General features: G+C 45.1%; 1 protein-coding gene across 3 annotated transcripts in view; it reads left to right on the forward strand.

Annotated features, from left to right (window-relative positions):
• ADAMTSL1 (ADAMTS like 1) overlaps positions 1-15,738 on the forward strand; it is a 555,547-nt gene that overhangs the window by 491,461 nt on the left and 48,348 nt on the right. For all 3 annotated transcript variants that reach the window (XM_077345150.1, XM_077345149.1, XM_077345151.1), the window contains one exon: positions 6,956-7,083. In XM_077345150.1, the coding sequence (XP_077201265.1) occupies positions 6,956-7,083 (128 nt within the window). The remainder of the gene's footprint in view (positions 1-6,955; positions 7,084-15,738) is intronic.

Below are 15,738 nucleotides of genomic sequence, written 5' to 3' on the forward strand. Positions count from 1 at the left end.
CGAGATGTTCTGCCCCAGGATTTCCTCTGCTGTGTCAGTTTTATAGTTGCACAGATTTTCTAAGGTAAGGGAATGTTTTTGACACTGACCCCCCCCCCATCCCTCTTTCACATGCTGCCACTTTGACAGCGGAGGAAAGGGCTAATGTTTACCATGTAGCATGCCGCACTTTGCATTCCAGCACACTTTTCCAAGTAAGACCACTGCTATACACACTGCTAAGAACATATGGGAAGATGCTGGGATCTTTTGACTGTGAAGCCTCTGTTCTATCGCTGATAAAACCATGTCCTCAAAATGTGAGTCCTTTTCCTATTATGCATAACCAAAGAAAAAGGGGGAAATTTCATGTTCCATCTCTGATATCTCTGATTAAAAGAGTGCTTCCTGATTCATTACCACCCACCCGTCCAACATTATTAATGAATGCTACCAAACCACCAGTAAAAGAAATAGGACATAAAAACAGCACTCCAGACAAGGTAACTTTATTTATATGGGTATATTTCTGATACATATACATACAAGCCCCAGATCTCAAGTATACATTCAATGAGGCCCTTGTTTGTCATGGCCATCAGCCAATGTTTGGTCTGATTCCTCTTTGTTGTGTACCACTTAAAACATTTATTTATTACTATACTCTGCATTTCCCCTGTGGCTCACAATATCAAGTTTTAAATCATACAAAATACAATAGTTCCTCCCCATCTCAAGAAAAGGGAAGTACGTATGCTTTATTCCCCACAGATCAGCTGCCCGGGTGTACTTTTTTAAGGGCTAGGGGGGAAAGTAAAGAATCTAGGATTTTATCCTCAGGGTCTGGGGAGCACTGTCAGAAGGCTTTGTAGACATGGGGAGAAGAGTCAGTCTGAAATCTCAAATGTTCCCCGTTTTTGCTTCTATAAATTGGCAGGCACTCATGCTTTTTACCAGATGTGGCATCATCATGTCCATGTGCTGCCTACCCCACCCCCCACGTCCCTACCTCCAAACCTCCCACTGGTTACCAAGCTCGGCCTGGCAGCCCTAATGTATTGAGGAAGTTATTCAATGTGGGATAATGCATCAGTACTGTAGTTTATCACATTTTCCTACTGTCATTTCCTAAGGAAATCAGGGCAGCATGTGTAGGGTTCTCTATAACAGGAATGTGAGAGATTCTGAGAGACCATGGTGGTTCCAAGGTCACCCAGTGAGCTAGGTAGAAATTTGACCCTGATTCTCTCCAGCGCTCTATTCATTAGAGCAGTGGTCCCCAACCCCCGGTCCGGATACCGGTACCGGTCCGTAGATCAGTTGTTACCGGGCCACAGCTCCTCCTCGTCCTCCTCCCCAGCTGCTGCCTCGGGGGCTGCCCTGCCACTCTGCTGCAGGCTCACCTTTGGTGTTCTCCAGTGGCCACCGTAGTTGGTGCTCCCCCTAGGCATGGCACTGCACAGCTGCTGCTGGCAGCATCCCCCAGCAGGCAGCAGGAAGTCAGGGGCACCGGCGGGAAAGCAAGTGGAAGGCTTAGGCGGCGGCAACATCTCTCAGCAAAAGACTACCCCTCCCCCCCCCCGGGCCTCAGTAAAATTGTCAAGCATTGACTGGCTGTGTTCGGGGCTGCTCCCAATCAGAGTTGACAGGACAGAAAACAAAAAAGCCATGGCGGGTGACGTGCTCTCCCTGCTGACAATGTTTATTTGTGTATAAAGGGTCCTGTACCCTACCTACCGAGTCGGCTATCATCAATTTGCTGTGCTGCAGAGGGTTGCCTGGCTGGTGCTGAATGAGCGAGCGGCTTAAGGCTGCCTGCCCTGGTGCTCGGAGGCCTCTGCTCTCTCCCGCTGACGTGCTCACAAGGCAGAAGTCCAAGAAAGTGCTGCCAGCACACGTTTCCTCTGTGTAAATGATGGGCCCAAGGTTAAACATCCAAGTCCGGTCACTGGGGTCAACCAAGGAAATGAGAAGGCACACAAGAGTCAGCTCTCAGGGCTAAAATTAATTTCAAATGACTGTTTTTGCGGAACATCTAGTGAGCCCTTGATTTATCCAAGGTGCCGTTTGTCACTGTGGTTTAGAGATGCCGTTAGCTCGCTTGCAGATTTCCCTCTTCCGTGGTTAAAAAGTTCTCCAAATGCAACCACTTCTGTCATTGACTAGCATTATAGCAATGTCATTTTAAATAGCCCTTTCTTTAATTATTTTTTCCTGGCAGGTAGAATATTATATTTTTGACCACAAAAAGAAAATGTTAAAGAAGATGGGGGGGGGGGGAGGAAATTTCCAATGTGAGAACAAGAATGCATTTGTTATGGAAAGCACATGTCGTCTTAATCAAGACAAGGCTTATGGTGTATATTTTGCTGGACATCGTCCTGTAAAAATATCTTCCTGGCTTGCAGAAAGTTGCTTACACTGATTTGCATTGCCAGGAGTTCCATCCTGTAGGAAAAGTGCACATCAAGTGGTTTTGTGGGGTTTTTAAGAGAAAAGAACGATCCCGTTTGAAACTACTGTATTCTTTGTGCTGTGCTTCTAAAAGGAATTAGGGTTGCAGAAAGTCCACAAACAATTATGCAGGATATCACATGCAAGAAAATGTTATATTGTTTCCTCCTCATAAACAAGCATGCTTTAGGGACATCTCCGCTTCTGCTTTGAGCAAATAGCTGTGCTTTATGACTATAACAGTTAATCAAGTTGAATCTTACAAAGGATTATAATTCTGACAGAATACTGCTGTCTACCTCCTAAGAACAGGATCTGCTAATAGGTAAAGGCTTCCCTGCCTACAGAAGTTCATTTGTCATATTGCATAACACTATGCTAAGGTTCACTCTTGATATTAATGGGAATTTGGAAGGGAAGTTGGAGCCATGCCCACTGGCCCTGTACTCCACAAGGTTATTGCACATAACCTAGGAAGTCAACATGCATTCAGGTGAATGTAACGTTCTACTGGGCAAAATGCCCTGGGTGCATGGAAATCAGTGGTGCAGCCAGCCACTATGGGGTGGTATCGTGGCTAGCAGCAGAGCAGAGCAAAGCAGCAGACAGTCCCTGGTGTCTTCAGTTAAAGGGATCGGGTCATAGGTGATATGAATGGCCTCAATCTGAGACAATACTAATCTTGAGAAACATACCCATTTACCAGCTATCTTACTTGAGCAATCCATTGTGAACATCGTTGCTGAATATAATAAATGAGGGTTGTGGGAATGGAAGGTCAATTTAAGTGTGTGAGACATGCATGAAGTGAGAGGATAGCCTCAGGCAGTGAGTCTTGGTGGCCTGGGGAGCAGCCCCCAGGATTCCTACCTTGCTAGCTTCATACTGCTGCTCCCTCCTATGCATTAGCCCCATACCCCTGCCTGGGAGCCAGGACAGCTAACCTTCCATCCATCATAACAAATCTATGTAAAACTTACTCGAGATGCCCCACTGTGCTTAAAGACACCTTGGAAATGAAGAAGCAACTCTGGGCAGTGACATGAGAGAAGGTGATACTGGCATCAGCTGATACCTTTTGCTGTAGGGCAAACTTCACATAAGTTTTTTCAGAAAGGAGGATCTGTGTATATGGGGGGAGGGGTCTTCTATAACTTTGGATCAAATAACTGTTTTGGCTCAGGAAAATGGCATGGGGAAAAAGGCCAAGAGTGCCTCCCTTCCTCCTCGCCCACCCCCATGATGTAGTTCTGGGCACCTGCTGCTGTGTGGCTACAGGGCAGGCTTGTTAAAAAATGTATTGTTGAAGAAGAAGAAGAGTTGGTTTTTATACCCCCGCTTTTCACTACCCGAAGGAGTCTCAAGCGGCTTACAATCGCCTTCCCTTCCTCTCCCCGCAACAGGTACCCTGTGAGGTAGGTGGGACTGATGGAGCCCCGACAGGTCTGCTCTGTGAGAACAGCACTACTGGGGCTGTGACAAGACCAAGGTCACCCAGCTGGCTGCACATGGAGGAGCAGGGAATCAAACATAGCTTGCCGGATTAGAAGTCGCCACTCTCAACCACTATGCCAAGATGGCTCTGATAATTTGCATAATTTGGCTCTGTGTCACCACTGATTGGATCCAAAAAATACCAAAGTAGCCATGGTTTCTGGCCTGCTGTACTGCTCAGAGTATTAAGGAGCTTCTTATTTAATTTGTATCAGTTCATTTTGAAGAAACAGTGCCTTTGGGAATAGAAAGAAAGGAGTGGCGTCCGGCCCTGCCTGAAACCTGTGCTGCATCCGTTGTACATCCAAACTACACATCTTTTTTTAAAGGATCGTCTATATGAAATGGCCCTAACAAATTTAAAATTCAGTTTGAAATAATTTCTTCTATGTCATTTTTATTTTAAAACATTGGACTGGTTTTGTTGCAAGCACAGCTAGTGAAGGGTGCAGGCAGTCTTGAAGGTTACCCATATTGAATCAATGGCTTTCTTGGTTATTTTTTCCCTACGAAGAAGCCAGGACTCCCCGTGGGTCTGGCTGGAGTTAAGGAGCTGTTCTGAAGAGTGTCATTTTTGTCTTGCACGTTTTTGCCGAGCAACGTGAAGGTCAACATTGCTGGTGGTAGAATGCATCCCCCCCCCTCTGGTTTGCTTCCACCCCCTTTTATCCCCTCCCTGAAGTATTCAATGGGTGGCCTTAATCTGGTTTCTTTTAGTGTGCTGCCACCCATGGTGTGCTGTGAGAGAGATCAAATACTCCTGAATTCGTGGGTCATGAGGCAGCAGTTTTCATTGGGGGGGGGGAGGGAAATCTCATCACTTCAGAGTAAGTGACTAGGTTTTGATTGCACTTGGATGGACTTTCTCATTCCATCTCTCTCATCCTCTGTTGTTGGCTCCCCCCCCCCCCAATCGCTTCCCCACTTTCTGTTTCTATCACCATCCTGGCAAAAGAGTTTATGTAAAACAGCTGCTGAAGTTTTCATGTGAGAAAAAAAGCTAACTTGCCCTTAGGCTTTTGTAATTAATTTGACCAGCGAATGAATGAAGGCTGATTCAAATATTTCTAGTGGAAGCCAACATGCTAAACAAGTGACTGGATTAGGGCCACTCAAAGTCTTCCAGAGGCCAGAATATATCTATACACACACACGCCCCTACACACTTATCTGTTACAGACACCATGTGATAGGCAAGAGGCGGTGTCTGTTGGGTCTAATCTGCTGCCTTGTCTGGTTGGCCCAAGGACTGATGTAGACATGGTATCAAATGTGTACTTATCGTACATGCCCTGCCCCATAAGCCGTGAGCCTGAGGACCTAAAGGCCCCTGCCCTGACCAGGATGGCCCAGGCTAATGTGATCTCCTCGGATTTTGGAAGCAAAACAAGATCAGCCCTGGTTTGAATGGGAGACCACCAAGGATGTCCTGGTTTGCTGTGCAGAGATAGGCAATGACAAACCACCTCTGTTTGTTTTTTTGGCTTGACACTCCCCACCATAAATCTGCTGTGACTTGGTGGCACTTCACACACACCAAGGCCCCCACCTCTAGAGCTGTTTGGGCCTATTCCCTTCCCCTGCAGGCTTGCAGTTTGTGCTGGCTTGCAAAATATACGTGATCATTGGAGAAGCTGTCTCTTGTTTTGCAAATGGCACTTGTCTGACAGATACTTCCTAGAATTTAAACAGGACGTTTTGCTGGAACTAATAAGACTTTTTTTAAAAACTACTATGGATTTTTAATATATAATAATAATTTAGTCCAGTTAGTGGGCAATAGATGGTTCCCAGCTGTTTGCGATGTTGCCTGAGAGCCCTGTTCCAATGCGGCATTTTTCGCACTAGAATTGCCAGTTGGCCATGGGAATAAAATTCATCTGGCCTGCTCCAGGCTCTTTAATAAGAGATTTGAAACTTCAGCAGGTAAAACTTATGGGAACAGCTAAGCCTAATCACCTGCTAATTGCTGCATATCATTCTGCTGTTCAAGGGACAGCTACAGGGCCAATTCCAAAACTGGCAACTTGTTTCCTATTTTCTCTGTGAAACAATGTGCACAGGAATGGCCTGGGAAGAAGTCCAGAGATGCATATCTCTGTCTGTTGGAGCAGCCCAACACAAGAGTTGCCTGAAATGCAGTGAGGGCCGGGCGAGAGTTGTGTCTCTTACTGATTTGCAAGATAATAGTAATAACACTTAGCACTCATGCATGCTATCATATTGCAATCATTCCAGCAATTCTGAAAGGGAGGTGAGGGTTATTATCCCAGTATCAGAGGATGGGAAGCCAAGATGGCTTGGGCTGCATGCACCGACACGTTGCTGGATTTTGTGGTCTCGAGCTATAGCAGGAGTCTTTCATCTGAGTCTTTAAGCTTGTGCCTCTAACCGATTTCCTTCAAGCTGTATTGTCAGTTGCCTATCTAGAGAACTGAACATGGGCCCCCAATGTCGCATGTGGCAAGGCTCTGTGACATTGGGCAGTGATGGGTCTTTTAGGACTTTGCAGATGCTCAAGGGACTGTGAATAATAAGGTTGTTTACAGAGACTCTGTAGTTAGAGCGTATTATGAGACCATAGAATATATAAGGGAGATATTGGGTAGTGTTGGCTTCAAGGCTATTCAGGGCTATTTAGCTTACTCTGATGGTAAACTGCAAGGGAGTGAGCAAGTGTCTCTATTACACTTCTTTCTACCTGATAACCCAGGTAGTATTTTAAGGCTTGTACACTGTAGTGTCTAGGTAGGAAATAGGATGTCAATGCACACTGTGTAGGCTTGTATTGTTTAAATCAGTACCTTGGGGAACTATGAATGTCGAACTCTTTAACCTTATTTAATCAGACAGAATTTACCAACCAAGAATGCATGGAACCTGTTCTTCTTTACATATTTATTTATGAGTTTTGGATTTGGATGCTCTCTAGTGGTACTTTTTTCTTCTAGTGGCCCAGTATAAAAGTGCTGAGTAATAGAACGCTTGATAACCAATCTTTGATCAACATATTTACATGTTCCTGCAGGATTCTTCTTCAGCCAGATGACTCCTTGCAGATCCTGGAGCCAGTTGAAGCTGATGTTGGCTTCTACACCTGCAATGCCACTAATGCATTGGGATCTGACTCTGTTTCCATTGCTGTCACATTAGCAGGTAACAAGTTCTCAGTGACCATCACAAAATTATCCATGTTCTAGGCTGTCACAAAATTAAGCACAAACAGGAGCCAAGCAAGAGAACAAGAACTGACATACATGTTGGAAGCCTTACACCCACTGGGTATTTTAAGCTCCGGGATCAAATAAATGCCAGGAAAATAGGAGAGGGCTTGGCAGCCTCCGCCTACAACCTGAGCTTAGGCCTCTGTTCCAACCTGTCAGAGCCTTCCTCAACCTCAGCCAGAATTCCTGTGGGCTTGCTTGTTTGTATCTCCCTCCTACACTCTGTGCACCTCCTGCAGCTCAGAATAGCAGGTGGGCTGTCTCTTTGAGCTAGGCCAGCCATGCCAGGGCCAGTCAAACATGAAGAGTTCACAGTCTTGGATGAAGTTCTGGCAAGTCTTACATCAAGTTTGCTGCTTGAAGGGCCAGGGCATGCTTTCTTCAGGCACACCCCACACACACACAAACCCGGTCATAATATCTTCCACCACCTAATGGAGCCAACAATTGCAGGCAAATGAATTTTTAGCTCTGTGCAACAAACAAACACACATTTCATTTCATTCCATCCATAAAATGTAAATTTCATGTAGCCTCAGTTTGCCTCAGGGCCATTTTAGGAAAGGAGCAAACCATTGGATTTGCTATCCATTTCATTTTGTTATTCAAAACCAGGTCCTGCAATCTATTATTAACATTTTGAGAGTGCAAAAGCTAATAGCATAGCAGATAATTCATTTCTGAATAGTAAAACCATGGAGATGGAAAGATTAAACGCCCTGCCCTTTCCCTGTATGGCCTAAGGAAAACTGAGATCTGTGAGACGACATTTGATAGATGGAATTGGGTCCTCAGACTGTGGGTTGAGATGATTTGCCCCTTTCTTATAGACCCTACATATGTGAATGTGAATGATAGGAGATTGCAAATGTTCTGTTAGCCCCATCATAGAGTTAGCATTTCCTAGAAAGGCAGCCCAGTGTGATGTGGTGGTTAGAGTGTCAGAGTATAATCTGGGAAACCCAGGTTTGAATCCTCTGCCATGGAACTTTACAAGAGACTTTGGCCAGCCACATATCCATAGCTATTGTTATTGTGAGGATGAAATGGAGGAAAGGAGAGTGATGTAAACTGTTTTGGGTTCCTATTGAAGAAAAAGGAGATATATAAGTGGAGATAATAAACAGTGACAGTTAAAATGGGTTTGGTTTACAATACGGACATCCTTTCCTGTTTCTATGCAACAAAATAAGAGTTTACTTATACAAGATATATGAGCTTTCAAGTGCATGCACTCTTCCTTAGTGTTTTTATGAAAATTTTGTTTCAAGGGAGTTGTGTGAGAGAACCATCTACCCAAATCAGCTTGGTGTTTTTTTTTAGGGGGGGGGGCTTTAAAAGTCAGACCACATGATTTAATTCCACGTATCAGGAGTTTAGTTTCTTCTTTGTGAGGCTTGTTAGAAAATTTCAGAGTGAGATTGGACCAAAGGGTAGATCGTATTTTGTCTGAGTTTTGATCCTTTTGTGTGAGTTGTTTTTGCTTGTTGTTGTTTTGTTTTGTTTTGTTTTTTTGCTATAAGGGCTATCCCTGCTTGCTCATGCAGTTAGAAAGTGTCTCTAAGTATTACCCCATCCCAGGCACTAGTTCAAACCATTTAGCTGCCCCAAGTAGGCAGCGCCCCACCTTAGTCCCACCTTAGCAAGTTGCAGTACTGCAGTAGAGGCTTTTTTCATCCTGTCCTGCATGGGCAACTAGAAGGGCAGCAGCAAGGATGAGTCATCACCATTCAGGACCAGGGCAGGATAGATGAAGGCTTCACTATACTTGTTCCTTGTTGGCCTTCAGATTTTTCCAGGAAACACCACCACTCTCCTAACAATCCAGTTGGAGTAGTACTTTGGGGTGATATCAAAATCCCTCTCCAATAGCCACAGGAAAAAAGGGAGAATGGCGAGTGAGCAAGTGGGGAAGACAAAGGACAAGGTGATCAAGGAAATTAGAGGCTACTGGGGTTGGAGTTGGGATATCCTATCTTGAGACTTCTAATCTCATTCTAGTAGGCTCCAGGTACTAAAGCCGACTGACCTTACCAAATATTCAGGTGAAGCAGTCACTGTAAGCAGCTCCATTTTCCAACTTCTCCGGGTGTTGTTTTTAAAAATAAGCAGGAGTTCATTTTGATGGGATGTTTACGAAATGAAAAATCCCGAAGTCAGCATACTAGACTTCATAGAATTTTGTTCACTTGTACCATTTAGAGTTTCTGTGGCTGAAATTTTTGGATAGGACTGTACAAAAATCAACGATTACTTTTTAACCTCCTATCTTCATGTCTACCTCCATTTCCATTTTTTCCTCCCCCGCCAGCATCGGGAAACAGTTGTGTTCTCTCCACCTCCTGGCAATGCTTTACATTGTTGAAAACTCTCTGAATTCAATGCCTTAACCTTTGGTTTCCCTTGAGCTAATTATACTAAAGTGGGGTTTTGCTCTTCCTCTTCTCCTGTGAATCTTCTCCAATCCATCTGTCTTGGAATGGGTTGCTGAGCACCAGACAATGAACTTGAATTGATAGTGCCAGATAGAGAAGCGCTATTACTATGGAGGCTCTCATTTAAATCAATGGGATTAGTCGTGTGCTTAAAACCGAGCATTCCTTTAAGTAATTTATTGGATTGTGGGCTCAACACTCAGTCAACATCTTTTTGGGTCAAGCTCTCCTCCCCCCCCCCCCAGTTCTCGCCAAGGCACGGTTGACAGGCTTCCAGTCATTGGCAAATGAAAGCTCATAACAGATTAACTTTCTTGTTTACATTTGTCCAGCAATGGTTCACTTCAATGACAGACTAAATATCCTTTATGCGCTTGGACTTCAATACTAATAGTAATGAAAACCTGTCCAGGAAGAGCAAAGGAGATTGTGAGATCGTGCTTGCTTTCCGCTGTTTGGGAAACGGGTTTGGCAGGGAGTCTCAGAGAAATCCAAAAGCCACAATGTAAGAGCATAAGAAGAGGCTTGACAGATCAAAGCAAGGGTACATATATCCCAGCAAAGACATATACATATTCACACATTACCTAATAAAAAATGAACTCATGATAAATTTAATATGGTTTTATAACCAGTGCAGATTAAAATTTCACAATAGTAGGTAATGTTGAGAAAAGATCATTCCTACTTCGTGTTTTGAACAATTTTCAGTTCCATTAGTAGAACGAAGAGGGCGAACAGTGACCCAGCAGGCAAAGCAAGTGACAGAGATACTCCCACAATTCCACAGGGCCTGCAAAAGGGAGCTCCTCCACCAGGCATTTGTGAGAGGCTAACCAACTCAAAACATCTGCTGGTCCCCCCCCCTCCCCTCAAGCGCCCTTCCATGACTGAACAAGCTGATCTGTCCAGGGATTGTCATTGTTATTGTTCTGTTAAAATACTGTTCTGGTTGTCATGTCATGTTATGATGGTTATTTATTGCATTGTTATAATAGTCTATGTAACCATTCTACAACGTTTAATGTCAACCGCCCAGAGCTGTATAGAAGGGCAGTATAGAAATCTAAATCTAAATCTAATAAGTAAATATTGTCCAACCACCATAGTTAAAGAGCTCTCGCCACCAAACAGTTATAGGTTTCATGGCCTAGCAATCCTGCCAGCATAGTTGCTACTTTATTGGCTTTGGTATAAGCAACACCATCATTTCCATTTGCCCATGTGAGCACATTGAAATGACACTGAGAAGGAGCAAAGACCATTCTGTCACAGACAAGCTCCCGTATCTCTCTCCCTGCCTTTCTTCAGCCTTTTTGTGGTGCTTTAGCCTGGAGGATCATGGTCCATGGGGTCGCGGTGGGTCGGACACGACTTCGCACCTAACAACAACAAAGCCTGACGTTGCTAAAGCAACCAAGTGCCACCTGCAGCTCTCCCTTAAAAAAAAAACTATTTTATTTTTGCAACTTTTATAATGTAATTGAGAACAAGAACAATGTACTGTGAAAATGAATTAAAATATAGAATAAGGGGAATCATTGAATGAAAATATTTGGGAGCCTTTGCTTTACTATATCATTTCTTGATACTTCTGGGGGTGCCAACAAAGCCCTGTAATACAGCCATACTGGAATTCTCGATCATCTTCCCATGCTCTGTTAACAGTGGTGGTACTGGTGGTGGGGGAGGCAGAAACTCCAGTGCATGTTTCTTAATATTCTAAGTGGCAGACTGTATGCTCTTACTCTGCTGTAATGCTTTCGCCTACCTTTCTTGGGACACTGAAAATCTCTGTGTGTGTCTCTCTCTGTCTCTCTCTCTCTGCCCTTCTGCTTGTCTTCTGTTTTGGGCACAAAAGAATGGGAATAGCCTATAATCCCATGATGCTTTCCTCCAAGTGTCTGCAACATGGAACCGAGGCTCCCATGGCTGGGTGACACAGTCCCTTATCATTTTATTCAAATTGATCTGAAAATTAAATATTACATTAAGAAAAAATAAATAGAAAGTTACATCCAGAAAGGTGAAATCAATTAAGGATGAGAGAATTAAAAAAGCAAACTCATTGTCACAAACATTAAATGAATTAAAGTATTTCCCCAAAAAATGAAGTACAAGCTGAGCACGATTGTGCATAACAGTGACTTTGTGTATTGGAGGTCCACAGTTCAAGCAGTGCCATATCTCGCTTTAAAAGTCTCAAGATGCTGAGTGGACGAAGGCTGCTACTTAGCATCCTTGGGGAGCCACTATTTGTCTGCCTAAACAACACTGGACTAGAGAGATTAAGGTAAAATATATAGAGATTAAGGGTTTGGCTCTGTCAAGCAGTTCCATGTGTCTGAATGTGGCCAGCGCAGTGACTCCTGGGAAGCCCACAAAGAAGTTATGAAAATATCAGTTGGCAGCGATGCTCATGTTTCCCCCCCCCCCAGTATATTGTATGCTGCCTCTGAGCACAGATGTTCTATTTACCTTCTATGTCTCATAACTAATGATAAAATCCTGTAATTCGTGAATTTGTATAATCACCCCACCACCACCTTCTTTTTAGGCAGCTAAGTGAAGAAAGATGAATGAGAAGGCATACAGACTGTAATGTTTGGTTAGGAAAAGGTTTGTTAAATTTTTGGAGCATGCTACCTGATTCACATACACAGCTGAGTGATGCAGTAGCTCTTTGAATACTGACCATTGTGGGAATCTGGTTGCATAAGTGCTCTTTTTCTGTCAGAAGCAGCTTTCCATGTTAACTGCAGTGACTTTTACTATGCTGTGGGAAACACCTGGAAAAAAGGGCTTGTGATGGTGCTGTTATTACAACCACCACAACTGTTGGGGGGGGGGGGGATTGTCTGCATTTTATTCCTAAATTGTGGGCTTAGTGTTGCCACTTTCTCATTCTAAATTCCACCCCCGTTTCTATTATCTTGCATCTTACATATGTATATTTATTTAGGTATTTAAATATTTATACCCTAGTTGTCCTGTAGCTCAAGGTGGCTTATAAATTTCAATTTAAAACAAAGAGAATACTGTAAAATTCGCATAATACATGACTTCCTAAAAAAGGGGGACAGATCTTAACACCGCCCATGGCGCCACGGGCGCCATCTTAACACCGCCCGTGGCGCCACAGGCGCGTTCTGAGGCGGGATGTGTCCGGGATGAGGAAGGGTCCGGATTGGACCCTTCCTCCGGACAGACAATCGGAGGGACCAATCGGCAGGCGCTTCGCGCCTGCCGATTGGTCCCTCCGATTCCCAGCCCCGTGCAATTGCGAGCCGCGCACAGCGCGGCTCGCAGTTGCTTCTTTGCCGCCGGCCTGACGCCCCGAGAGGCCAGCCCGCATGGCCACAACAGAAACCTCCGGGTAAACACCAACATAAAAAGAAAAATAAACAGACGAAAAGCGCCATTCCCTGGCGCGCCTCGCATTAAGCAGCCGGCCTGGGGGCTCCCAGCCCACATGGCCGCTAAGGAGACCTCCGGGGAAACACCAACATAAAAAAAAAAAAAGGCCGGCCGCTAGGGAGCCCCCGGCCTGACGCCCCGAGAGGCCAGCCCGCATGGCCCCAACAGAAACCTCCGGGGAAACACCAACATAAAAAAAAAAACAACAGACGAAAAGCCCCATTCCTTAGCGCGCCTCGCATTAAGCCGCCAGCCTGGGGGCTCTCAGCCCACATGGCCGCTAAGGAAACTTCCGAGGAGAAACAGACATACAAAAAAAAAAAAAACGAAACGCACCATTCCCTGGCGCGCCTCGCATTAAGCCGCCGGCCTGGGGGCTCCCAGCCCGCATGGCTGCTAAGGAAACCTCCGGGGAGACACCGACTTAAAAAAAAAAAAACAGACGAAAAGCCCCATTCCTTAGCGCGCCTCGCATTAAGCTCCCAGCCCACATGGCCGCAATGGAAACCTCCGGGGAGACACCGACATTAAAAAAAAAAAAAAACCCGAAAAGCAACATTACCTGGCTCGCCGTCTATAGCAGTGGTCCCCAACCTGCGGGCCGCGGCCCAGCGCCGGGTCGCGAAGGCCATGGCGCCGGGCCGCAGCTCCCTCTCCCCGCCCCCCCCCCACAGTAAAAAACTTCCCAGGCCGCAAGCTTGCGGCCCGGGAAGCTACTTACTGCGAGAGGGCGGGGAGAGGGAATCAGGGCCGGGCTGCGCCCGTGCAGGCCGCGCCCGCGCGGCCCGATCCGCGGGCGTGGCCCGATCCGCGGGCGTGGCTTCCGGGCGCGGCCCAATCAGCGGGCGTGGCTTCCGGGCGTGGCCCGATCCGAACCGGGTGCGGCTCGATGCACGGGCGCGGCCGCCACCAACAACGGGCTGCCCTGAGCGGCTCCAGACTCCAGTAACCAGCTCTCTCCTGCCCTCCAGCCCGGCTGCCTCCGCTTCCTGCCTTGCACACGCACTCCGGTAAGCCACGGGCCGGGGGGCGGGCCAGGATTACTCGCTGCCGCCTCCCCAGATGGCCAACACCTGGCCTCGGTGCTCTGGCCCCGCTGGCACCTCTACCTCCACAGCCTCCCTAGAGCCCGCTGTATTTGGATTACAGCGGGCTTATTTTCTAGTACATGTATAAAACAAAGACCTGTATATGTATGCATGCATATGGTGAAAATCCCAAGTGCCACCACGTGTCAAAATTCAATAATAATTTGTAGTCTTAAAAAATTGATAAGTTGGAACCCCAGATCCCACGAGCCATTAAAAGCTATTGTTCAAATGAGTAAATAGTGAATTCCACAACCCTTCTGATTGATTTTTCAATCAATTTTTGATTGAAAAATCATTTTTCTTTCACAGGTCATTTTTCTTTCACTCATACACTCTTGGGCAAAATAAATCTTTGGTAAAATGTACCCCAGATCTTCTAGGACCTATGTCCTGACTTGCAATTAGGAAAAGTCACCTTTCCTTGTCATAAAGCAAACTTATTTTTAAATAGTTACAGCAAAACTTGCAGGATTGATGTAGCTAAATTCAGTTTTCTTGTTATTTCGAATTCCTAAATGCCTCTGGCTATTAAGTGTGAATAAAATGACGTATAAGTCATGATTGTATGTTCCCCTCCCACTGCCTACTTTTGTCATGTATCTGGTGAAAATCAATACAACTGGTTCTCCCCATAAACGAACACAATAAGAAGTGTTTAGCATTTCCCTCTAATTTCAGTAAAATGCACAACACTGGAGTAATGTTATGGAGCTCCCCTATCAACAATCAAAAGGAGAATTTAACATGGAATTCTGAAACTTAGCATTTTACGCCATATTGTTGTGCTCTGGTTTGTAAAGAGACTTTACAATCTGTTATATTCCTAATAAGTGGGATCCAAAAGCTATAAATGTAAATCTCAGTTTTAGAAGAGAACCTTGTCATTCAAGTCACAGTTTTCATTCAAGTCAATTCATGGAGATTAATCTATCATCGCCTGCAAAGGGGGGGGGGATGAAGGAGATGGATAGGGTTGCGGGTTTTCAGTAACCAGGAGCCATTTTTCTAATAAAATGATCCGTGTCTTGGTTTGGTTTTCTCATGCAAATAAATTGGCAAAGGTAATTCTTCTGGGTCAAATTTTCTAGAGACAGAACTAGTTTGGGGGAGGTTCAGAGTACCCTCATCTGTCAAGCAGGACCTGGAGGTGCCTAGTCACTCAGGAGCCTGGAATCTGGACGAGATAACAGATGATTTAAAACAGGGAGGCCTGAACTTCTCTTCAGAGGAAGTGGGTAATCTTTGTTCAGTCACGTTGAAACAAATGGCCTCATTGATTAATTTAGCACATGAGGACCCAGAGAAAATGTGGCTCCATTTTCAGAGTCATTTACTACGTTTTATAGGCTGAGCGGCTGACGTATTTAATCTATGGTCAAGATCATCCAAAAAGAAAAAAAGGGGAGAAATCTGTGAAATTAAAACACAAATCGATACTTAAGATCTCTTTCCTCCACTGTGATTTAGGAGCGCCCTGAAAAACTCCAGAACTCTTTGAACTTTTATGAGCAAATGAAGCATATTTGTGGCTGCGTGGCTCTCTGTGTTTTAAGAGCTACATGGGTGCAGCCCATCAAAGCCCCACGGAAGCTGCCCAACAGCAGCGCCTGGTGGGTTCCTCCCGGAATGAGTGGATTAATATGC

Source organism: Paroedura picta, chromosome 7, assembly GCF_049243985.1.
Source record: "Paroedura picta isolate Pp20150507F chromosome 7, Ppicta_v3.0, whole genome shotgun sequence".
Classification (NCBI taxonomy): domain Eukaryota; kingdom Metazoa; phylum Chordata; class Lepidosauria; order Squamata; family Gekkonidae; genus Paroedura; species Paroedura picta.